The 26,668-nt window shown below is 41.1% G+C and overlaps 1 protein-coding gene across 1 annotated transcript in view; it reads left to right on the forward strand.

Annotated features, from left to right (window-relative positions):
* The window catches only part of kcna7 (potassium voltage-gated channel subfamily A member 7), a 39,230-nt gene extending 19,258 nt beyond the window's left edge, over positions 1-19,972 (forward strand). The window contains exon 3 of the mRNA XM_003222720.4: positions 15,043-19,972. Coding sequence (XP_003222768.1) covers positions 15,043-15,918 — 876 coding nt within the window. The 3' untranslated portion in view covers positions 15,919-19,972. The remainder of the gene's footprint in view (positions 1-15,042) is intronic.
* Positions 19,973-26,668: the final 6,696 nt, after the last annotated feature.

The raw sequence follows: 26,668 nt of genomic DNA on the forward strand, positions 1-26,668 counted from the left end.
AAATTACACCATTTGGGAAAAGGAACTACTGGCCATAAAGGCAGCCTTTGAAACTTGGAGACATTGGCTAGAAGGGGCCAAATTTCCCATTGAAGTCCACACTGATCATCGAAATCTAGAACATCTAAGAACTGCCCGCAAACTAAATCAGAGGCAGCAACGTTGGGCTTTATTCTTTGAACGTTTCAACTTCCAGATCCATTATGTGACCCCAGCCCAAACCAAGCAAGCAGACGCCCTGTCACGTAAACCGGAATACGCTGCAGGACGCAAGGAGACCTTTGAATCCCAACTACTACAACCCGAGAACTTTGCCACGCTCACAGTGGGGAACACCAAATCCACTCCCATTGGTTCAACTTCCTCTACTCCAGGACCCATCTGTGCTCAAGAAATCAGGGCTAGTCAGCAAGCAGATACCTGGGCGCAGGACCAACTTCGTCAAGGTCTGCATTTTCCCTTTTCGCTTAAAGATGGACTGCTTTGCTATAGAAATCATGTTTATATCCCACCCGGACCGGGCAGGGAAAAAGCGCTTCGTCTGTGTCATGACTGCAAACCAGCAGGGCATTTCGGACTATTTAAAACCATGCATCTGATCCTAAGGGATTTTTGGTGGCCCAAGATCCGCAAGGATGTGGAAAAATATGTCAACACCTGCCCAGTATGCCAACGCTCCAAGATAAGAAGGGAGAAACCCTCAGGGCTTCTACATCCCCTTCCTACCCCATCTCGCCCATGGGAAATAATTTCTGCGGATTTCATCACTGACCTACCACCTTCCTGTGGATTCACCACGATCCTAGTGGTGGTGGACCTTTTCACCAAGTTAGCCCATTTCATACCCTGTGAAGGTCTCCCCACGGCCAAAGAGACTGCAGACCTATTCCTTCAACATGTTTTTAGACTACATGGATTGCCCAAGAGTTTAGTCTCAGACCGTGGATCTCAATTCACCTCTCGTTTTTGGAAGGCACTACAAAAACTATTGGGCATAGACTCTCGCTTATCTTCAGCTCATCATCCTCAAACAGATGGGCAAACGGAGCGCACCAATGCCACCTTGGAGCAGTATCTTCGCTGTTATGTAAACTACCAACAGGACAATTGGGCTTCTCTGTTACCACTGTCAGAGTTTGCTTATAACAATGGAGTTCAAGCTTCTACAAAAGAAACGCCGTTCTTTGCAAACTACGGCTTCCACCCACGTTTCTTTCCCCCTGTCATTGAAACTTCAGAAGTTCCCGCAGCAGAGGATTGGCTGCAGGAACTCACAGCGGTACAACAACTTTTGCTCCAGCAACTGGACCAAGCCAAGGAGGACTATAAACGCCACGCTGACAAACATCGCCAGCCGGGCCCCGAAATCAAGGTAGGAGATCGGGTTTTCCTGTCCACTCGCTTTCTGCCCTCCCACCGCCCTTGCCGGAAGTTAGATGCCCGTTTCATTGGCCCTTATCCAGTGGTGGCGCAATTAAACCCCGTGACTTTCAAACTCCAACTTCCGCGTTCAATGCGCATCCACCCAGTGTTTCACCGTTCCCTGCTCCTTCCGGCGGATGGTGTGCGTCCTGATACAGACCAACCGGCTCCCCCTCCTGTTTTGATGAATGGGGAGGAGGAGTTCGAGGTTGAGGACATTTTAGATTCTCGCTTTCACCGCCGCCGCCTGCAATATCTCATTGACTGGGTGGGTTTTGGCCCTGAGGAGCGCTCTTGGGAAGACGCCTCCACAGTTCACGCTCCTGATCTAACCCGTCGCTTTCATCAGACCTATCCCACCAAACCGCGGCCTCGCGCTTCGGGGAGAGAGTCCCAGTTTGGGAGGGGCCCTGAGGAGGGGGATAGTGTGATGACTCATGGGCCTTGTAGTCCTGCTTATGACACTGTAATGCCTGATGATGAAGAAAACTTGGGTTTTTTACCTTCCCAGTCTGAACTGGAATTTTCTCAGCCAGATCTTTCCCAGGCAGATCTGGGAACCTTGCACCTGCAAGAAAGTTGTGACCCAGAAGTATGTCAAACAAATCCGGAGGCCACTTCTCCTGTGTTCTCCCGCCATGAGTTTTGTAAACAACAGAGAGGTTTGGAAGCTGCTTCGCGCAGGAGTGCGAGGATAGCAGCCAAGAATTCAGCCAATTAAGTCTCCTTTTTCGTGAGAATCCTTAAGGAGTCAAACATCTGGTCTCAAAGATTAGCTTTCGTTTCTGGTTCCAGAGAACTGTTTCGGCGGGAAAGTTAGACTCTATATAGGTGATTTACCCGCGAAGTAACTTCGCGGAGTCAATTCGTCAACCTCCGGAGCGAGTTGTGTCTGGACAGCGCGCTCCGTTTCAAGCCTCGCTCCTGCTCAAGCCTTGCCCTGCTTTCCAGCCTTCGCTCCTGTTTTTGCCTTTGTTTACCTACGGACCTTGCTTGTTTCCCAGGACTAAACATTGCCTTGTATCACGGATTTTACCAAGTTCTTCCACGGACCTTGTTCTTGTTCCTTGTTACCTTGTTCCAAGTTTTAAGCCTTGTTTCAAGTATCAAGTTATTTCCTAGCCTTGCTCAAGTTTATGGACTAAAGGACCTTGTCATCTCCCCTCACTTTGCCTGGCAAGGTGAGTGTTTCGGTTATTGGATTACAACTTTGGACCTTAATATTTCATATTGGACATCGCTTTTTTGGGCTAATTGAGACCTTTCCTGAAAGGTCTGCTTTTGGACAATTTCATATACTTGCTTTTATTAACTTTATATATTCCTTCAATAAAGATATTAGTTAGATTCTGGCCTCTGTGTTTGGTTATTGGTGCCTTTGCAGCCTGGGTCCTGACAGCCATGCAGTCATGCCGACCACATGACGTCTAGGGACAACACTAGCTCTTCGGCTTAGAAATGGAGATGAGCTCCAACCCTCAGAGTCGGACTTAACATCAGGGGAAAACCTTTATCTTTACTCTACCATGGAGAACCCCATGATAGAGAGGGTAGGTAAGAGTTTCAGGTGTATCATCTGGAGGATTTGAAGAAAAAACAGCATCTAAGTTTAAGACCTATGGAATTGTTTCTTCATGGCCTAATGAGGGAGAAAGGGCATTAGGGCTCAGATGGTAAAGCATTACATGGTTACTATGTATTTTACTTTGCGGAATAGTCTTCTATTTAAAGGCATTTTAAATCTGAAGGGTGGTTCTGTCCAAGCCCAGTTTTTCAAATAAAGAGACCTAAGAAGAGTGAGCAGGCACCTTCCAGCCACTTGTCTACACTGAACAACTTTGCAGCACATTAAGCAGGGAAATAAGTCTTCTGATCACTATGGTTAAACAGAAGAGTATTGCATTTTATTTAAATTGTAGTTATGGAACTAAATCTAATTGTTGAATCTAACTAGAGTAGACTTATTAAACCATTGAGATTAAAGAAATGCTGACTTATCATTCAGCCATGGATTAACTCTAATTGTGTCCAACAATTGGATGGAGGTCATTCATTCTAAATTTGCAGCTATACATTATATAAATTTTGATGCAAAATCAATCCCCTCTCCTTTTGTACTCTTCTTTCATGGTCATATGATGTACACACCCAGTTTTATTATATTTATTTATTGTATGGTTACAAGTGTTTTATTTAATATTTGTATAGAATGTAACCAGGTCTTTTCGAGCCTGGTTGTTTGGCTTGGTACTTTGATATGACCTAAGGGCTAATCAATAAAATGTTCTTCTTCTTTCATGGCACAATTGTTGTTTTAGGTGACAAGATAGATCAAAATTACATTAAAAGCTATCACTAACTTTTTCCCTGTGTGCATCTATCTGTATGTGATCCCAAAGGTGAACCCCTCCCTGCTATTTTTGTATGAGGTATTTCTGCTATCTGCTGTTAAGAAAACAGGTGGCCTAAAAGTTGCGGAGCTCTGGGCAGGGCGGGGGGGTCAATGATAATGAAGTATACAGTAGAATTTCATGGATCTTGGAATTAAGACCATCTCTGGTAAATTTAATAGAAGATATACTGTTTCTTTTGGGGTCACTGGTGATTCGCCTTCTTCTTCAGGGGGCCTTTATCTAGTGGCCGCTTTTCACCACATCATTCAGTTGACCCTGTATTATAGAGGTCATTCACAAGATATTCCTTTCAGTGGCTTAAGTTCTCTCCTGTTCTGTCCTCTCAGAAATTGAGAACTTGACATCTCTGTGTGGAGTCTGTCATCTTATTTTGGTCACAGTAGTCTAGAAAGCCATCAACACCAAATCCTAATTGCTTGGAACTTGGATCTATATTCAGAAAAGCTGTTTTATATAATGGCCTGATTTCAGACTGCAGGATTAAACCGATAATTGCTCTACCAAAACGTTTTCCCTCAGTTGTCTCAAGTGAAGTTTCAATACTCAGAGCTTAACTGTGGGCTGCCTCTTTTGTTAAACAGGATGCAGCCGCTACTTCTTATGGCTGATTTGAACTGCCACGCAGCAGTAGGATTTAACATAGAACTGTTGCTGCTGTTGTTATATTTTTATTGCCAGGTGTATGATGCTGGGGAAGTGCTTTGGGGATTTTCTCTCTCAGATGCCAAAATGGCCTTGGATATTACTTATCTTGACTTGTATGCAGAGTCTGAAAAAGTTGCTTTTCTGGATTCCCAGAATTCCCAGCTAATGCTGGCTACATGAAGTTGAAGGCTGTAGAAACTATCTCTCCAAACTATTTCCAAGCCTTGGACATGGCTGTGGGGATAGCAGAATCAGGAATGTCATTTCAACAACATCAGTAAAAAACCAAAACTAAAAAAGGAATAAAATGAAACAAATAAAGCACACACACACCCAACCCCTTCTTGTATCATCTTATATTTTTGTCATTATAGGAAGAATACAGATTTTTACCATCTGCATTCCGCACGCAAGGAGAGAACAGCATATTGTGTACAAATGTTTTAAATAAACCACTAATGACTACTACTATTAAGCAGAGCAGCTCAGCCTGAAGGAGCGTTGGACCAACTGCTCAGTGACTCTAGTACTCCAAATCTTATGTCTTTTAAGATATTTTCTGTGTGTAATATGTCAGTTTGGGCTGTTTTTACCCAGAAATTACTTCCATAAGATGTAGTAATGGCCACTAATTTGAGACAATTTGGAAAGGGAATTTGACAAGGCTATCAAGAGCTAATAGTCACCAAGGCTATGTGGGTCCTCCAGTAACTGAGGTAATACGACTCTCAGTCCCAGTTGCTAGAAAACATAACTGGGAGGGTGCTACTGGCCTACTTATGGGCTTCCCCAAAGCACTGGGTTGGTCAACATAAAAACAGAATGTTGGACCTGATGGTATGTCCCAAAGTTAATGGATCTGATACAGCAATTTAGTTTTCTATGGAAACTATGTACACCAAGAAAAGCTCTTGGTATTGGGTCTACAGAAATTGCAAGCTACTCCAGAATACAAGGGTCAATCAATTATGCAGAAATATACATTTGCACTTTGGTTTGGAACAAGTTACCTTGTTTAGAGTCAGGGTCTGATCCATCTAGCTCAGTAATATTACATATCAGCCAGACTCTACCTGGTTGCATCCAGAATGTCTTGTACATTGCCTTCCATTATCTCTCTCTAGTGTTAGCTAACTGGGGTCCAAAACATCTGGAAAGCACTTAGAAAGCTGATCTCTTCTGACCACAAATGGTCCTCCAAGGGTTTCAAACATGAGTCTTTCCCAGTTCTACCTAGAGATGCCAGGAATGTAATCTGGGACCTTCTATAGCAAAGAGATGTGCTATCACTATTCTATAGCCCTGAACTGCACATAATATAGATCTGTATGCCTCATGATTAATGAGGAGCAAAGCACAACTAGGCTTCCCTGATGCAGTCATATTCAACTTGACTGTAATCTGTCTCACTGCTAATCACTAAGATCAGCATGACTGCACAATCTCATAATGCTACTAGGATTTGATCCTCCACATGAGGACTTAGAAGGATTATTTATTTTATTTAAGCTTTATGTTTGTGCCTTCAAGAGGTTCAGGGTGAATACTTACAAAACTGAACAACAAATCCATACACTACGTTATAACTCAAGTTAGAACCCATCCACCCATCTGTGTACATATACACAGCCCTGCAAATGGTCTGCAGCATGCTTTCAGGCTTACTTTTAAACTGTAACCTCAGCCTTGCTTCATATAACCTCAAAGTTAGAAAAAATATAGGCAGTACTGGTTTTCTATGGAGCCATGGAAGGTGGTATGAGCTGGTACAACTGCAGTCTAGCAATAATCCTGTCTGCTTCTATATCCAATATCAGCCCTACCACTAGCCAGAGTATGGCAACTGCTTCAGACAGAACCACTGGAGCATAATCACATTTTCCAGCATTCCCCTTTGTTGCTAGACAATGTGTACATGGCATAAATGTATTATAGAAATACATTTAATATATGTATTTTATAGAAATACATTTTAATATGTGTATTTTATAGAATGTTTACAATGAGTGTGTGTTTTAACTATTTTCCACCTCAAGCCACGATGAGAGGAGGAAGAAATAACATTCTTATTATCTATTATTATTATTATTATTATTAGTAGTAGTAGTAGTAGTAGTAGTAGTAGTAGCAGTGGCAGTAGTAGTATATAACCTACTAGGGAGACTCCAAACTTGTCTTCAAGTGCAGTGGAGTGTATTGTCTCATCACCATTGTTAAAGGAAAATTCAGCTGCCAATCCAGTTAGCTTCTATATATGGTCTTTTCATGAGGCAGTAAAATGTCTTGTCATTTCTGTCTATTCTATCAGGTGCAAGGATTCTTTATGGATACAGGGGACCAGAGTATTGTACAAGTGTAACTTCTTAGGATTAAACTTCATACATGCTAGACCAGACATGGGCATACTTTTTTGCCTTTGGGCTGCATTGCGGGTCCGGTCAGGAGGGGCCGGGCCAGGAGGGAGGAGGGCTGGGCATAAGATGGGTGGGGAGGGCCACAAAAGGGCAGGGGAGGGGTCATCCTCAGGTTGTTCTCCCAGCATAAGGATGGGGCTGCTCACCACATCCTTATGCTGGGGGAAAGGCAAGACACGGGACAACTGCCTGATCATCCTCCCCAGATTCTCGGGCTGTCCTCTTGGCATTATGCCCTTGTATATCTTGATAACCCCCATTGGTCTCGCTGAGTATTGTTTATACGGCTGTTTGATATTCTTATGTTATATTTTAATTGTGTTTTTAATCTGTTTTGTTACTTTTATTGTTTTTACTTTACCTTTTCTTTCCTTTGATAGATCATTTGTATTGTATTTATGGGCATTTGCCACATATGTAAGCCACCCCGAGTCCTATTTGATAGATGGTGGCAGGGAATAAAAATAAAGTTGTTGCTATTATTATTATTATTATTATTATTATTATTATTATTATTATTATTATTATTATACCAGGAGGAGGGTGAGACAGGCAGTGGCTGAGAGTGCTCCAGAGGGCTCTCGGTCACTGTGTGCCTTCCTCCCTCATCTTTTTGGCACAAAGATGTGGTGGGCCACCATGTCCTTATGCTAAGAAAACAAGAAAAATAAGAGAGAGCCTGAAGCAAGCACCCAGGGGGACGCATCTGGCCCCTGGGCCTTAGTTTGCCTATGCCTGTGCTAGACCATGTATCCTTAAGAGTGTGCTGAGCAGTGAGCAGCACTTGTAGGAAATTTCACCCCATATGCAGAACATGGAATTAAAGTAAAATGTTGCATGGGTTAAGGGTGCTAGCCAATCACACTTTTTCAGTCAGTTGCATTTCCCCTTTCCATGCACATTTTTTGCTGTTTGACTTCAAACCATCAATAAGTCCTTATTTAATTTCTTGGACAAGTGGGTCCCTCAGTTAGAGTGTGATATCTTGCTCGCACTTATTTCCTTACTCCTGTTAATCTTAATATTTTGACAAGCTTGCTAATACTTTTGGATGACACAGTGTTGGCTACATAAGGATCTACACTGAAGCTTGACTTTGCAATCAGTATGTAGATCAGCATTACAAGGAATAGTCTCAAAGTTGTCAATATAGCTCTAGAATGATATAAATTTGGCACTGGCCAATAGCTTGACAGTTCATTAGATTCTGCTATGATCTCCCTGGAGTATGGGTGGGTAAGATGCAACCAGAAGTTTCAGATAAGACACTGAATTTCTTTGTAAACAGGCTTCAAGGTGATTTCCACATCACATCAGTTTTCTAATGAAGCCAGAGTTCTCAGACATGATCCAGGACTTTTTCAACAGTAGGATCAATGGCATCATTTGACATCCCTTTCCCCTGGACTCCCTTGCTCCTTTTGAGTTTAGCTGCATTCTCCACAATGATGTATTATTATGAGCTAGTTCTATATTTGTAGAGCTATTTCTAGTAGATACCAAACTACTAAAGTTGTTTTAAATGAACTCAGCCACCTGTATCTTTGGACTCTCTGTATTCTGATAAAGACTTTCTTAGTAACTGCCTAAACTTCACTTCTTCTGTCCATCATCATTTCACATTTTGCATTTCCCCTAATTATGACACTGAAGATAGCTTACAAATTATTAACCAATGCAGATTTTTTTTTAAAAAAACAGTAAAACACTGGCAAAAATTGCATATACAAGTTATTAAAACAAAGAGCCAGTGTGATTTGATGGTTTGAACATTGCATTAGGACTCTTGAGATCTGGGTTCAAATTCTCACTCAACCTGAGTAGAGGAAATGAAGGTCATAACTGCTATAATCTTCATCACCAGGAAACTTGAAATACTTCAGATATTGTTGGTTTTCAACTCCCACCAGTTCCAGTTAGCATGGTCAATGGGTTGGATTAGATTGCCCTTGTAGTCCCTTATAACCACATGATCCTGTTATCTATGATGGGAGCTACAGTCTTGAAATATCGAGAGTACCTTGGGTTAGCTTATTTTGAATCTAAGCAACCTTTGCCATGTTCTTCCTGACTTTACTGTGAAATGTGAGATCTTCCAGGGAGGCCCTCCTCTCGCTTCCGCCCTCCTCACAACTGCGTTTGGTGGGGACGAGAGAGAGGGCCTTCTCGGCCATGGCCCCCCGACTCTGGAACTCCCCAGGGAGATTAGGTTGGCTCCCTCTCTATCTGCCTTCAGGAAACAACTGAAGACTTTGATGTTTCAGCAGGCTTTCGGAGATAGTCATTAATTAATCAGCCCCAGAGGGTTTTTAATAATCTATTTATTATGGTCTTGCTTTTTATGTGTTTTTAATGTAATTTTTTATCCTGTATTGTTGTTTTAATTGATATATTGCATTACTGTTTTATCTGTTTTATATTGTGATTGTATTATGTTGCTTATATTTTGTCCTTGTGTTGTTTGGGCCTCTGCCCCATGTAAGCCGCCCCAAGTCCCCACGGGGAGATGGTGGCGGGGTATAAATAAAGTTTTATTATTATTATTATTATTATTATTATTATTATTAAATGTGGGATCTGAGTGCAAATAAAGTTTGAACAAGGTTATTTGAATAGCTGTGTGTGTACACTAAAGCATCACTCTACCTCTACATAGTCATGGGTGGCTTCAGCCTGACATTATAAAGTTTCTTCAAAGCCTAGACCCATTTTTGTCTCTGCTCCCCCGATGGAAAAAAAGCCTCCACTTCAGTCTTGGATCCTCACCATATGCTACACATGGACATCAGACAGAGTGATCCATTCTGGGGACTATGCTCAGTCTGAACAGATTTGAGACAGAAATCCCTCTCTAACCCAACATGCATCTCACTTGCTTGCAAAGCAAATGAGCCCTGCTTACATGAAGAACAGGAGTCAAAATTAGCGAGCCAGGAAATTAGAGCTGACCAAAGGACAGAGCTGGGAGGGACATTTGACCTTGACATTCGGCTTTACTCCAAGCCTTAGAGACAGCTTTGATTTGATTCCTCCTGAGAATATGTCTTCACCCACAACCCAACTTCCACCAACCTATTCTTTGAGATAAATTTGTAATGTACAGATCTTGAAATTATCCTTTCCCCTTTCCCAAAGCCTCAATTGACATCATATATCCAAATATGTTCCCTCTCCTTCTTGCTCTCCTCAGGTCATACTAGGTATGCATATTTCTCATAGTAACTAGTCACAATGATAACATGTTACAGTCAGCCTTCCATAGCCATGGATTCTTTATGGCTTGGAAATATTCTTTAAAAGTTCAAAAAGAAAACCTTGATTTTGCCATTTTATATATAGCACACCATTTTACTATGCCATTGCAAATAATAGGACTCGATCATCCATGGATTTTGGTATCTTTGGGGGTCTGTAACCAAACTCTAGCAGTTACCAAGGGCCTGCTGTACTTTTGATTCCCTGTTTCTTTTAACAAAGGTATGGCATTGGCTACATTACATTACAATGATAACTGAACAAGGTATGACATCACCCATGTTGCTGGGTAACTATAACTTCCAGTCACTTGTATCATTACAGAAGTGTGATATTATCAAATGGTGGAGGAGGACTATCACACTGCTGACTCCTACTGTGCCTTATTCTCTGTTGTGGGTTTGGAAGGAGAATGTACACTGTACCACAGGCCACTAACTTGTAGCAATCAGATGTTGTATTTAAGAAACTAAAAAGCAACTGCCATTTTTGATGTATCTTAGTTTTTAAAGTATTTTGATACAACTTAAAAGTTGCTTCAAAAATCTAGCTAAAACGCAAACTATGCGAAGGCGACCTATAACTGCAAATAATTGCCTGTTTAAAAACATCTTTGAAGCTTTAATGTTTAACACATACATGCAGATAATTGTTTGCCCTACTATCTTTGAAGAAGTGATGCTTTTATTTGATGTGACAATACTTTGGTGACCTCTCATAGTTATGTGCATGACAACTAGAGCAAGGGTTTTGTTGTAGTCTTCACTGTATTTTTTTAATATAGACCTTTTCTACAAGTCTTGCTTTATATCTTTGACTCTTCCCTTCTGCATCCTGCTTTGTTTTAAAGATTCTTCTAAAGCCATTTGCCACTTTTATATTTGGGTGATTATGATAAAGGCCATGTTTCTTTTTTTATCTAAAGATCTGTGTCTGTTCACTAGCAGCTTGCATCCACTTCTCAGTACCTGACTCTGGTAATCCCTTGATCTTTTGCCAATTAGAGGGTTGTAAAGCCTTTCTCCTGTAGCTAAATAACAGAATTTTTCATGTGGCTCACCTCTATTAGAGTGCTGGAATCTTCTCGCCTAGACTTGGATACTAGGGTCTCACCTCTGCATTAGTAGCCTTTTATTACTCAGGTATCCTGGAAGTACTAAGAGTGCTAGTAGAATGATGAAAGAGCTCTCCGCGCTCTGGTTGCTGGTAGTTTTTTCATTCCTCTGCAAACAAATCTTGGTAGACAGCATTTGATAATTCTAATGTATGCTCATTAAGATCTAGGCTCTTGTAAGTATTTCCAGTATAGCTGATAAAGATTCCCTCTTTAACTCCTCAGTCAAGTTTGCCTCTCTTCTGCTTGGGAATATAGTTGCAGGTTGAGTATCCCTTATCTGGAACACTTGAAGTATTCCATATTTCAGATTTTTGATTTTGAAATATGTGTATATGCATAATGAGAAACTTTGGAGAGGGAATTCAAATCTAAACATGGAATTTACTGGTATTTATGTTTCATACGCACTTAATAAACATAGCCTGAGGTTAATTTTATGCACAATATCTTAAATAATTTTGTATGTGAAACAAACATTTATGTAGAATGAACCGTCAGAAACCAAAGGTTCCCTATCTCAACCATGCAGGTAATTTTGGATTTTGGAGTATTTCAGATTTTGGCTGTTCATTATTTAAATATGTTGCCGTTGTAAAGGACTATGAACGACTAAGGTTCTTTCAGGCAGGGGGAATCTTTTTATCCCACTGCAGCCACCAATTTGTGAAGATGCAACCACCAAACACTCAGAGAGGAGACCTTTTACTTTTCCCCCCCTTCTTCTTCTTATTCACTTTAGATGGTAACGCAACTTGGTTTATAATATATGCGACAGAGGCTTAGATGTTGGAGGAACAATAACAAGTTTATTCAGGCACAGAGCTTAGTGGTTACAATGTTGTTTCTCACTTAGAGGCACTTTTATTAACAGTTACAATACTAGAATGAGGTGAGTCAAACTCCCTAAAGTGTCACTTCTTTTACTTAAAGTAGTTAGAACTTCTTCCTCTGCTACTTTTAAACCACAGTCACCCCTGTGATATATGATCACAGATTCTCTGTTCCTTACCAGGACACAGACTACATTAAATAAGTCACCAAACTTATTTTAAACCGACTCAAAATGAACAATTGAGTCTCCTTGATCCCCTCAACCTAGGATCAATCTTCCCTGTTCCTCATCAGAGCACAGACTGAATCCTTTTTTTTAAAACTCTGCACTTCTTCAACAAAACGGCAGTTGTCTCCGCCTACTTCTCCATGGCAACCAGCCTCTGAGTGCTGAGATGCAATAACTGTAATACTTACCCTTTTAAAACACAAACACACAATTAAACATAACATCGGTAAACCAAAAATTCATACTTCATTACACTGTTAATATAGCCTCAGACCAGGAGGATTTGGTATATTGCTTCTAAGAGCACAGTCACTGCCATTTCTTTCTGAGTCCTGTGTTCTTCTCTACTATACCATTCAGCTCTAGGCTTTAAGCCTGTGTGGTTTGATGCTCTGTGTCATGCTCTTTTAAACATTCATAAAACTCAGTACAGGCAGTCCCCAAGTTCATACAAGGAAAAAAATTGGCTTGTTGTGGAAACAAGGATTGGTGAGAAATCTTCAGTGGGGACACCTTTTCCCCATGGCAACTCTTTCAGGAGTAAATTTTTCTCACATCCTGTTGTCTCACCCTGTTCTTAACTATGAGTCATTTGTGAGTTTGGATGTTTGTGCCTATAGGAACAAATTGTCCACCATTGTCAGTATGTGGTTTATTGGGTTTGTAGCCAAATTTGTTAATGGCATGGCTAAAATACTATTTGAATCTTATGAATGCTCAACTTTTATTCTTTTTAAGGAAGTAAGTATAAGCGTATTTACTAAAATCATCAATAATAGTCAGAAAATAGGAATTTCAATTTTCTGGATGGGCCACAGAGATCACCATGTAGATGATCAAGTAATTCGGTGAATTGACTTTCAGTGATCGGTGAATGTACAGTCCTAGTTCCCTTTGCCTTTAAGCACTTTGTACATTTCTCATTGTTAGAACTTGCTTTGGAATTGTACTCTCTTGCAGGTTTTTGACTGACCAATTTCTTAATTTCAATATTGCGATGTCTTAGTCTACAACTTCAAACAGCTTTGATGGTTGCATTGAGTCACATTGTTTGCAACAGGAGTTGCACGGCCTTCTAGCTTCTCCATGTTGTGAATTAGGCTGGAATTAGTAGCTGCCATTTTTGCTTAATAACCTGTTAAATGGGGATGTAGGGATTCTTTGCAGGCTTGATGAATCAACAACCACAAAGTGGTCTCAGAGAAAAAAACTGAATGATTCAGACAGGAGTCCCAAACCCAAATTTGTTGGATTGGATTAAAAAGAATATTTGTTTGGGAAGTATTTCCCAATATGATATACTTCACATTTCAGGATATACTTCACATTTCAAAAATTCAAAAGCTTTCAAAAAGCAAGCAGTGGCAGCAGGTGGTGGTGGCCAGGACAGCCAAGTGGTGGAGGAAAGTAGTGCTCAGCAGGCTCCACCAACAGCTTGTGCGGACTTCATGTGGCCAGGGGGCTACATGCAGTGCTGGATTTAGAACAAATAAGGCCCTGTGCTAGTTATGAGGCTCCTTACTTGGGCCTGAAATAAGAAAGTCTGGAAACCTATACTTCCTGCTTTGTGGCACACTCCCATAGACTATCAACTCTAACATTATGTCTGGAATTGGTCTGAAACAGAACACCTTCAATTTAGAATTGCACCACATGAGCAAAATCCATTGCAAAATAATTGGGGGGCAGGAAGATGGGGCCCTGTGTTTAAGCACACCTAAGCACAATGGTAAATCCGGCATTGACCATATGTTGTGTGGGCCTGCCTTAAAGTAACTATTTCCAATTATCAGTGTGGCAAACCTATATTTTTTACAGAGGACAGTTTCTGAAATATTATCAAAAGATGGGACTTAATTTGGAGGTACCTGTTATTTCAGGAGTGTAATCCTCCAGGCAACATAATGGAACTCACGTCTGCCCTAGTCAATATAGAGTCGTTCCTCCACATTTGTAGGTTTAATTTATACATTTGCATTTATATATGTAACATAGTATATGGAAAATATAGCCAAATTATCATCTTCCTTTGTTTTTGATTCGATGATACGTAATATCTTTTCTGAAGGTAACTAAATGGCTTTCTTACCTCTCATCTTGCAAAGAGAGATTTCCATCTCGCTTTCCAATTCCTCTAATTAGTAAAATGGTTAGGCAAGCAAGTACAACCAAAGGAAGTCACCTCCCAAGTATCTGAAGGAACAAAAGTTTGATACACAAGGTGTAATGGTGGAGATAACTAACTAATCAGCATACTTTGATCCTACCTCTAATTGGGTATCTCAAATGGAAGTCAATCCACAAGTGCTATAACTGTGAAGTGGACTATTGACTAATTATTATTATGGTGTTTACTTGGAGCTGCAAAGAATGGAAGTGTATATTCTCAGAGCTTGGGAAAGTCTTTAAAAAATAAAGCTCGTAGAATTCCTGGGGAATGTTGGGAGTTATTGTCTATTAAAATAATATTTCCAGGCTCTAGTTGATCTTATCGGTGTTTGAAAAGAAAATGTAATTGTCATTAGAACAAAGGGATGGTAGAAACCTAGATGAAATAAGTATGTTCTAGTATCTTAGGGAACAGAGTTAAATTTATTTCTGTCAGCTGTTTCTAATGACTCATTCTGGTACCCTTTTAGTTTCTACTTCCTATCTTACTATTTTCTCTCTCTCTGTCTTTCCCTTCCCCTCTCCTTCCTTTCTCCACTTTCACAGCCTGTTCATCACCGTTTAAACAACAGTGGCCCTTATACTGTACCAACAAAGTCTCCTGGAGATCCCTTCTTCATTGTAGAGACCATATGCATCTGCTGGTTCTCCTTTGAGTTACTTGTGCGGTTCATTGCCTGTCCAAGCAAGCCAGCCTTTTTCAAGAACATCATGAACATGATTGATTTTGTGGCGATAATCCCTTATTTTGTAGCCCTCGGCACTGAGTTTGCACAGCAGCGTGGTGTAAGCCAGCCTGCTATGTCTTTGGCAATCCTCAGGGTCATCCGTCTGGTGAGAGTCTTCAGAATCTTCAAGCTTTCCAGGCACTCCAAGGGCTTGCAGATCTTGGGTCAGACACTCAAAGCTAGCATGAGAGAACTTGGCTTGCTCATCTTCTTTCTCTTCATTGGAGTCATCCTCTTTTCAAGTGCCGTCTACTTTGCTGAAGCTGACCACGATGACACAAACTTCACCAGCATCCCTGCAGCCTTCTGGTGGGCTGTGGTCAGTATGACGACCGTGGGTTATGGTGACATGTACCCAGAGACCATGGGTGGCAAAATTGTGGGTTCTTTGTGTGCTATTGCTGGAGTACTCACTATCTCCCTACCAGTGCCTGTCATTGTTTCCAACTTCAGCTACTTCTATCACCGTGAGACAGAATGTGAAGAACATAGCCAATTTACCCATATCACTACGTGTCCATACACCCCACCACCATCTCCTTCCATAGCTGCCATCCGGGAAAAGGCTCATCTCAAGGAGAAACACCAGAATAAAGACACAACAATTTCTGAGCCAAATTCAGAATTGCTTGATGGGATGGTGCCCATGGGCAACTCGGATGTGCCCAATAAACGTCTTGTGACCCAAGTGTGACCACCACATCCTTCCATCCAGCCAGTCATCCCTCTACACCCTGACCTGACCTTTCCTTCAGTGTCTTCAATTGGAAGGCTCTGCTGCTACATAATAAGACAGCAAAAAAAGAAGAAGAAGAAGAAGAAGAGAGAGGCTGCTCTCTAGTTGAGCTTAACCCAAAGACAATAACAAGTTCAGAAAGAAAATTCACACTTGGTTTGGATAGGGGGCTGGAGAGAGACTGTTGCATCTAAATCTGGGATGCGAGTAAGTCACAATAGACTGTCACTGAAGCACACTCACAGCAAGGGGGAGGGAAAATAGAATCCTGTGGCCTACATTGCAGGAGACAATTCAACAGACACACACCGACACATCCTATTGTTCTGTTCCTTCTTTGGTTGACTTAAGGTGTAGCCAACCCAGGAAAAGAACCTCATTGTGCATCTTTTATTCACTGTTTGGGCCAGTTTCTCTTCTTCCTTCTATGACTCCAAAGAGCCTTCAGCATGAAGATGCCTTCATGAAGTCACAGCAATGTGCTCTAAGATTACATCTCCTGGAACGCGCAGTGGAACATACCCAGAGCAATCATGCCTCAAATAGAAAAGGGGGGGGGGGGGTTAAAAGGGAATGTAATCAGCCAACTGCTTTAGACTTAGGGTATCACAGGGAACACCCTAATCACACTTAGGGGAAACTGTAAATAAATATATCTCCAAAATGAGGTGAGCTGCTGCAAAAGCACAATCCACCTCTTTGTCTCCCATCATGTAGGACCTGCTTGCTCCAAGTCATGAATGAGTAACAGGTCTCCATTTTGCCAAAATTTCATAGGGTATGTATAAATTTGGCAGGCTGCAAAGAAGCTGTAATGTTTATGCCACACATATTTTATAGTTTTGTTTTGTGACAGATAATTCCTTCATAAGCAAGAAATGCCAAGAATGTCACCATCTTCCTCCTCCAAAGAGGTCAATTGAGTGCAACCCCTTCTTCCCCCACCACTCCCCAATCTCATATCAAAGTTGAAAACCCTGACCACCGTTAAGAGGAAGAGGGAACCTGGATCATGTTACAAAACGGAGGATATAATTTAGGGCTTGCCCTACCATTAAGCAGGGCGAGGCAGCCTGGATCAGGTAACCAATGTGTAGATAGTATTTATGACTGGCTCTGCCATAGATGGAGTGAGGCAGATGCTTTGGACTACTGATTTGGGGTGTCATGATAGAGCAAGCAAAATGTTATTTAATTTATTTTGTATATTTACTGCCAGGATTGTTTGATTTTCTGCTTCAAGTGTCAAAATAAGTTGTCAGGCTTCTGGTACCATGCACTTTAAGAATGGGGCACCATTTGCTGCTCTGCCTCAGGCATCAATTTGTTTTGGGCTTTTCCTGGTGCCCGGCAGCGGGTGATTGACTATTTACCTTGTTTTTATTTATCATGTTTACCACCAAGCTGAAGAAGAGGGCTAAAGTCTCTTTCTGATGTTACCACCTGTAACACTAAAACGTCTTGAGCTATTTTTGCACAACCCATCAGGATCTCCCTGTAACACAACCCAAGTTGACATGGTTCTCCTCAGCCCAATACAACTCACTTTCATCATAACCACCTTCTATTTTTATTTTGAAACTCAGTCAAACAGACTACAACACCCTGCCTAAGCAAGTATAGAAGTACTTCATTACAAGCTCATGTTTTCCTTGTGCCAATCCAGAGCTTGGAAACAACCATCATTACCCAAAATATAAGATCTCTGCTGTAAAAAAGATATGTTGCCTTTGAAATCATTTCCTGGGACAGACCAGGAGAAGAAAGTTAGGTAATTTGTTTTAGAAGTCTTAATTCTGCAAATGTCCATCCAGAAAGAAGATGGGAAACCAAGGAAGAGAAAGACCTTTCTGGTCCCTGCTCTCCCAGCCATTTGTCTTAATATATATTTTTCTTTTATTGTCTTATATGCTGGGTAGAGAAAGGAAGACGTTTACATCCAATCAGCATTTTTCCTAGCAAGTTTTTAAGCACTTTATGATACAGAGAATGTGAGGGGGAATGGTATGTTGAGGAAGAATAAATCCATAACTGCAAGTAGGAACACAGAGTGAGCAACGTGTGTGAACGAGGCCCTGGATGTCTGTACTGAAATGAAGAGAACCTGAGAAAAGTGGTATATTGAAACTAACTGCTATTGTAGTTACTGTAATATTTATGCTGCTGTTCCGTCCCATTTTTTCAGGGGAAATTTGAATTATAAGATAATTGTGTAGGTTTTTACAAAACTATTAATTACACTCGAAAACATGGAGTGGTATGTGCTGCTTTTAACTGGGTTTGCAGGATACTGGGACGAAGCATAGGAAGGCTAAATGCAAATGATGACAGCTTTTCTAGATCGTTAATAATTGTGTAAAAGGGACTTTCAGGAGATTCACAGATTAATCTATTCTTCACTATAGACATGGGAAATTGATGGCTCTCCACGTGTAGGTAGATTACAGGTTCCATCATTCTTCACCATTAGACTGGTTAGGACTGATTATAGACATAGCAAAAGGTTTTCACATGTTGCAAAAAGTGATAGTTACGGTCTTTCATTAACCATGAAAGGAGTTATATAACTTCATAAGGTTTTAGAATAGCAGCATAAATTATAAGGCTCATTCATTGGTGGCACTGTAAATGGATGCCTGCTGCAAATCAATGGTGGGCAACTGCCAGGAGGCCTTACTGGAACTCTCCAGTTATACCATGCATGTACTACTGAATATATTCCTGATATACTACTGAATAGTACTGAAATATACTACTGAATAATCATATGCTGTGTGTATGTTTAAAAATGGTAAGGATAAGTAATAAAAACTTATTTAGTTAAAAGCGACCTATGACTACAGTGCAACCGCTATACTATAGGGTACACTACCTACTAATATTTTCAGATAGAAAATTCTATACCTTCTGTTCTCCATGCATGTAATATGCTCTACCACATCTTGGAAAGTCAAAGAGCAGAGGCTACTACTTGCCCCATTTACCTGCCTATCTGATGTCATCATACATCTCAGTGACAGTGTCTGCAATGTTCTCCATGATGTTCCTGCCCCATATTGGGGATATGGAAGTGCTTTTTACCACCACCTAAAACTGTCCTCCAAGCAAATGAATCTCAGGTTTTGATATTATTTCTTGTCTTCCAACACCACAACTGAACATCAAAAAAAAAACACTTGTCACCTTAGTTGGAGCTCAACTTTTCAAGATGTTTCCCAAGGAGATTATCTTCAAACTTCACAGGCAAAGGACTTTTGTAAGCAAAAGCAACCTCTCAGGGTCCCTTGATCTATTGAACACTTGAATAACAGGGTCTCTTTTCGTTTCTTCCTCTTGTTTTTTTTTTTTTTTTAGAGATTTCAAGATACTGTTGGCTTGCTTTCTGAGTATGTTTTGCAGAGGAAAAACTGTTGTGAGTATAGCTACCATGTCCTCACCCATCATCTGAAGTATCTACTAGTTGCTTATTAGAAGATGAATGAGTTAACTTGTGCATTTTCACATACTAGCCACTTCATTGCTTCCTCTCTGTGGAACTCCAAATCAAATTAGGAATGGACATACCATCTGCTTTCTTATATTTGCCCTTCCAGAACAAAGCCAAACCATCTTTTGCCACTTAGAACTGATGGCACGGACATGTTTTTTTTTATTGTATGGTTTATACGAGACTGCCTCTGAATTTCATCACTCAAAACTGGAGTCCTTGGCCTTAGCCTTAACAGAATAGCACATAAACATTTTGTGATATTGGATCAGTTTTACAATGTCTAATGAGATACTGGTAACTTTGGTAAATCCAGTGACTATGGACTGCCAGATTCTGGATTATCAACTATGTGTAAGATGGGTTGCTTATAGAACACAGTCTGTGCTTCTCTTCAAAATAGGTGACCTTATTTTCTTTCACATTATATAAGATCTTATGGGCTTCCATCTTATATATTATTATGAAGAGAAAGTTCTCTTATCATGCTGGTTTTATCTGTAATAAAGTACAAGAGACTTGTTATTTATTGAGAATGGAGCAGAAGATTAATGCTGCGGATATTCCCTCCTTTCCGTTCCATATATACTGGGAATTCTGTTCTAGAGCTTGAAAAAAAGTTTTGGATTGTCACTCCCAGAATCCCACAATCAAGGCTGGATAAGAAATAGAAAAAAGCATGCTTCCAATCTCTATTCATTGTCAACAAAAAGCTTGGGGATGGGGTTCTGGATTAAGTAACAAGGCATTTGATTAGCTCGGAGCAACCTGCAATGACCTCCTGCTACTTGTACCTCCTCCACCTCCCTTTCCTTTTCTCAGGGCATAAGCTCAGTTGCATCCCAGTCTTAAGGCCCCAGTCATCTCCTCTGCCCTGCTGAAGTGGCAAAGTTTAAATATAGGCTGTTAGAATAGCCTGGATTCCAGAAAGGCTTGGCCAACCATTAAAAATTGGCTGGACAACCAATGCTTTTCAAAAATACAGAGCTTGGGATGGTATGAGAAGACAGAGGTCAGAGAGTGAGGTCACCTCTTTATGGAAATAAATTACCTGACTATGATATTGGCAGGACCAAGCCTACCCTTAGGCAGAGTAAGAATGTAATATCTGACAGCAGATACTGTTTTCCATGAAAGCCATGTCATATTGTTAGTCATCTAATTTATTATGATTCTATTTTACTGCTAGGAAATCAGAGAGGTGCTTGTGAATTTTTCTATCTTTGGTGCCAAAGTAACATGAGTAGGCTCAGGTAATATGGATCTCAATTTTGGCAGTGGAGAGGATGCCATTTGCTGCTCAGACTCTGGCAGCAAAATGTCTTGGGCCAAATCTGGATATTGGCAAGAAGTTATCCTGGAACAGAGAAGGATGCTTCCAGACAAGACTTTCCTTGTGCAGTTGCCCTGCCTCATTCACATAATGTTACTAGAGGTTGAGGCACTGCCAACTTCCATGTGTAACTCTCCTGTTATTACTTTATCCTTAGTAAGAACAACTAGACTAAACAGCAATATGAAGCCCTTTGAATATATTAGTTGTCCATCTAGAAGCAACTAATTTCAGTTTTATAAACAAACGGTGGCTAAGAGATATGTGATTAGGATAAAGTCAATCATAGTAAACACTCGAAAGGTGACACATTTCAATTTTGCTTGAGTAATTAGATCAAGAGAGATCAGAAACTTGTGCAGATCTATTTAAATCTCACAGAGATGTACCAGTACATCCCAATATACCCTACTCTGGGGCATAGATTCAAGGTCATTGAATGCTGCTTACTCCAGTAAAATCCATACTTCAGCTGCCTACACACCCTCACAATCACGTTTTCAAGTCAAAGTTATATATTGAATGGGAATACTAATTTGTGTGACAGTGGTTTTAAGTGCAGAACTAAGGCATGGTAAATACTATTCTATCTGAAGTACTACTTAAGAGATGTATTCACCTGAGAGATCACACCCTGACCTAAAGTGAACCACAAGGTATTCCAAAAAGGCCACCACTAGATGTACCTCAGCCGTCCAGTATGAACTCTGGCAAGACTGAAGGAGGAGAGAAGAAGGCAAATGTCACAGAGGGAATGAGAAAGAATAAAGAAAAAGGGTAGAATTTAAACAGGTCCCTTGCTAAAGGTTGGGGTTAAATGTGGGGTGGTCTCCTAGGTATTATAAGTTTCCAGACTCTGGTAGCTTTAGGCATCTCATTCTTTTTTATTTTTCTTCAGGGCTACACATCCAAAAGCTCACTTGGGTTGGAGGGGACAGGTCAGATTACACGACACACTCCTCTGGTAACTAATGCCACCTCCCAGCATCTGCCACCTGCATTAAGTGTCTCACTTTGGTCGGTAGGGCTGACTGGTCCTATCACTGTTACACATTTTATTAGAGCATATTGACCAACATTTCAAAGATGAAAATTGAAAATGTGGTCAAGGTGACAAAAATTGTTAATAGGGAAGAACAGGGAAGCTAAGAGGAGGCTCCATCAGTTTGCCTTTGCCCTATCCCTTGCTATATTAAATGCCTGCAAACTACTTTTGCACTTCAGAATTAGTTTGTAGTTAGTGGAGCAAGCAAAAGACAAGAAGGCAGCAAAGGTGCTTTGGCCCTCCCAAGAAGAAAGACATCATTTATTATTTTGCATTTTCAATTGTGAGGGCCCTGATCTATCCACTCATCATTGATCATCATTGAATGGACCTATCCTGGACTTCAATATGGAACTTGTGTGATTTTAACTGTTGTTTTAATTAATTTATGTTTAATGTTTGGTTTTAATTGTAATTGTTATTTTTTGGAATTGTATGTTGGGCATCGAATTGCTGCCGATTATGAGGCCGCCCTGAGTCCCCTTCAGGATGAGAAGGGCGGGATACAAATATGGGAAATAAATAAATGGGGAAAGTCAGATGAGGATAAACATAATCGAAAAGCAGATGAAAAAGAGTTATGATGGACAATTCATTGGGACAGTTGGAGGACTTGCTAGGGGTAATGCTGCCCCTGACTGATGTATGAATAAGGAAGGAGGTGGGAAGACTTATGAGAGCAGGGTCACAGTAGGCAGTGGTGGCAGTTCAGGGATGTCACATGCCTCACCCCATGCCTCCTGCTAACTTTGGGTTTTGGGAATCACACGTGGCTTTCTGTCAGCTGAGGCCATGCTTGTGTCTCCAATGTAAACAGGCTGCATCTCCAGGTAGCTAAGAATAGCCTGTCCTGGAACCTGAGAGGCCAACTTGGGCCGAGGGAGAGGCACAGGGTTTACCTACTTCTTGGCTTTGGAATGGGAAAAGCCCAGAGTGGAAGGGAGTTCCAGAGTGAAGGTGAGTGGCAAATATTTGACAGCCTAATGTGTTCATCATTCAGTTAGGTGCTCATATGCTTCAGTGTTCGTTATAGGAGGAGAAAAAATTTCGGCGAAGCAGGGCATGTGTGACCTCTGATTATACAAGAACAGAAGGCTGTTGTGTGTGTCTTCAAGTCCTTTCTGACTTATAGTGACCCTGTCACAAGGTTTCCTTGGGAGGATTTGTTCAGAAGGGGGTTGCCCTTATCTTCCTCTGAGACTAAGAGAATGATTTGCCCAAGGTCTCCCAGTGAATTTACTTGACTGAATCAGGATTCGAATCCTGACCTCCGGTGTCATAGTCCAGCATTCAAACCATTACAACATACTGGCTTTAATTCAGGTTGTGACCCAGGTTCACAAAGCAGTGTTGGAAAGAGAAATCCAATCCCATTAGTTACCAGAAATTTTGTAGCTCCCACTGTGTACACCAGGGGGCAATGGCCGCAAACAGAATGAAAACACATAGGGTATTTATTTTTAGCACATTGCAAGAAATAAATATCCACCCACCTTGTGCCAGGGTGCCTTTTAGAGGAAGGGAGGGAAATGTTACAGTGTTTCCCATCTCCCACCTGGTCACACCCCAATACAATTGCTTTATGAAAATCCAGAAACTACAGCTAGAATCATCATCCTAGGGTAGCTAAGATCCCAATGCCCTCAAATCTAAAGCTGGCATCACCATGAATATCCAGCACCATTTCACAACCAGAGTATCTTTTTTCTGTATTTGGACTCCTTTTTAGGGCTTGTGAGAAATAGCAGAAACCTCCCTGGCATCCTCTGTGTGCTTGGAAGGTTGCACCTGTTGAACATCTGACTTACATGCTGCTGTCAAAGATCAAGAACAAAAGAAAGGGGACAATTGTTCTCCCTAAATTCTTGTTTTGATCAGCCCATTTTTCTTCATGCCATTCTTGTTTAATATTCCAGGATCATGCTTCCAAGAAGAGTGGCTTTGGGAACAGCCTTTCCCTCCATACACACTTAGTTCTGTTAATCCTTTTCTCCTGGACATATTCATGACCAAAGAGAACCATTGCCAACTTCCCAAATCCCTCTGGGGCCCAAAGGGGAGAGGATGAGGCCAACTGCAAGATCTTTTATCATCGGTTCTTATTCTGATGTTAATCCTAGCATTGAAATTCAACCTCAAATGCACCCCAACCAGGTGGGAGAGTAAAAATGTGTTGACATAGGGATTCTGCTATTGTGACAGTGAAGGGTTGCTATTTCCATACACTGAAAGAATGACTGTAGTTTTGGTGTGTAACAGAAGAGAAAATTCTGCCAGGTGTAGTCTCTTCTGTCATCGCCTGTGTATTTTGACAATAGGCAACTAAAAAATCATAAATAGGAAAGTGAGATTCAGGTTAATTAATCTTCATCGGACCAAAAAGTTTTCATGATCACAAAAGTTTACTTTTTTGAAACTCTTTAATTGGGGCTAATAAAACAGTAATATTAAATACACTGCTGGACTCCAAGACCCATTATTCCTCAGCATTGGATATGCTTGCTAGGGATAATGGAAGTTGTAGCATGTCAACATTTGGAACTTGCTCACAGCTCCAATTCCTTTGGATTCAACCCCACTCAGAAACCAACATGGCAATCTCCTCCTCCTCCTCCTCCTCCTCCTCCTCCTCCTCGCCTTTGTAAAGCTGATGCAAGACTTGACTATAGAGAGGAATTCTCAGGTTAAAAAATGAGGGTTTTTTATTCATAATTTTTCACTTTTGTGGGGGTCCTGCATACGTGCAAATTGAAAGTACTTCTGTGTCTTCCTTTTGGCCTGTATATCCCTGGCTCTCCTGCACTGATATACTATATTCTGACTCTGCTGACTTCTTTCATACATTAATAATATATATCATCAATATCACCACCACTTATTGTAGTGATCTCACTATGAGAAAGGAGTCTACTAATCATGTAGCATCAGCAGCAGCCCCTTTTTAATCCGTCTTCCCACCCATCCCCAGCAATGCAAGCCTGGTTTCCCCACATCTGCAGCATCTGGCTTTTACTGCCCAGAATGTAATTTCCGCCCATTAAAGGGGGGGGGGGAACCCTATCATTCCAACAGCTGTTCTAAACTCTTCTAGTTGGGCAGATGATTGACACTTCCAGGGAGCAAAAGGGGGGCCCATTGGAGGGCTTCCATTCAATTGAGATGTTCTCGCCAAATTTCACAAAGCAAAATAGGGAAACTGCAGTAGAAGACTTCCAACTGAATCTAGTAGCTATTGGGAAGAAAGGAGTTAAAAGACTAGTACCACTAGTTTTTCTATAACAATAGTTTAGGGAAACCTTTGCCCAGTTTGATGCTGTCCAGACTGCAATTGTGGAGAACACAATCCAACCCATCTGGAGGGTCCTGGGTTGAGGAAGGAAGGAAGGCTTGATGGCTCATGTGATGTAAGCTTTTCTCACTACTACAAGAAATTGAATCCCTCAGCCAGAATGGCCAGTTCTGAGAACGAGAGAATATATGGCTAAGGACCAGATTAGGAGTACCAGATCTCTGGCAAGGGGAGGAATTTCAGAGGGGGAGCACTGCCTGGAAAATAAAGTTGTGTATGTTGTGTACACATTATGTGCATCTGGCTCTCGCTGCTACAACTGATTTGAAAACAGAACTTCATTTTGTAAGTGAGCAAAGATGTGGGACCTTTGAATTGTACAAAGTTCTTCTTTAGGCAGACAAATCCTGTGAATGAATTGCTCTGAATGAAATTGTTTTAAATTTGACAACTTAAAATAAGGTGTTGTCGAAGGCTTTCATGGCCAGGATCACAGGGTTGTTGTTTGTTTTCCGGGCTGTATGGCCATGTTCCAGAAGTATTCTCTCCTGACTTTTCGTCCACATCTATGGCAGGCATCCTCAGAGGATGCCTGCCATAGATGTGGGCGAAATGTCAGGAGAGAATACTTCTGGAACATGGCCATACAGCCCGGAAAACATACAACAACTTAAAATAATGTAACAATATAGCAGGTTTACAAGCTTACTTTCTTCCAGAAATAAAGTTGGGTGTGTGGAAATAAGTTTACAGAAGTTGGCAGTGTGGTCATCCTAGCTCCCATAAATTCTGTTTTAATCTCCTAAAAAGAGCTGGTGTATATTCTAGAACTCATATTGAACTTAATTATTTTTCTACCCAGATCTAATTCTCCAGCCACTTCATCACATAACTTAAATTCCCCTGAGTTCTACACTTAAAATCTGGTATTCCACTGGGTTTGCTACATTCATTTTGGTTAAAGTGCAGTTTTTGAGTCTTTTAAATGTTGAGGGCAGCATTTTTTCCCCCCAACATATGAGGAAGAGGTGAGGAAATTGATTTTCTCAAAACTCTGATGTTTTGCCAAATTTCTAATGAAGTAGCACTCGTTGCTCTCAGGTTAGGATCACCCAATTTGTGGGAGAAGAAATTGGAGGAGGAGTAAAAATAAACCTTTTTGGGAAATTGCCTTTTGCTCCCCAAGCAGGAATGTATGTTTGTCTGTTTGTAATGCTTCTACTTTGCAAAAAAAAATTATATATATATACAATAGCCTTTTAGGGTACTTTTATTCCTTCCTTCCATGATTTGTCTGTGTCCTGTGTTGGAAGGGCCAGTACTGCTGATGCTCCAAATGGCTTTCCCTCCCATCCCTTTTCTCTCTCTCCCTCCCTGCTGTTGGGAATTGTGGGAGTTGCAGTCCAAAACACCACCAGAGCCCCTGCTGTTGCCTTCCAAATGGGTTTCCCTCTCATCCCTTTTCTCTCTCTCTCCCTTCCTGCTGTTGGGAATTGTGGGAGTTGAAGTACCAAAAAGCACAGAGAGGGGTGGTGGGCAGGGTCAAATGTCTGC

Source organism: Anolis carolinensis, chromosome 6 (genome assembly GCF_035594765.1).
Source record: "Anolis carolinensis isolate JA03-04 chromosome 6, rAnoCar3.1.pri, whole genome shotgun sequence".
Taxonomy (NCBI): Eukaryota; Metazoa; Chordata; class Lepidosauria; order Squamata; family Dactyloidae; genus Anolis; species Anolis carolinensis.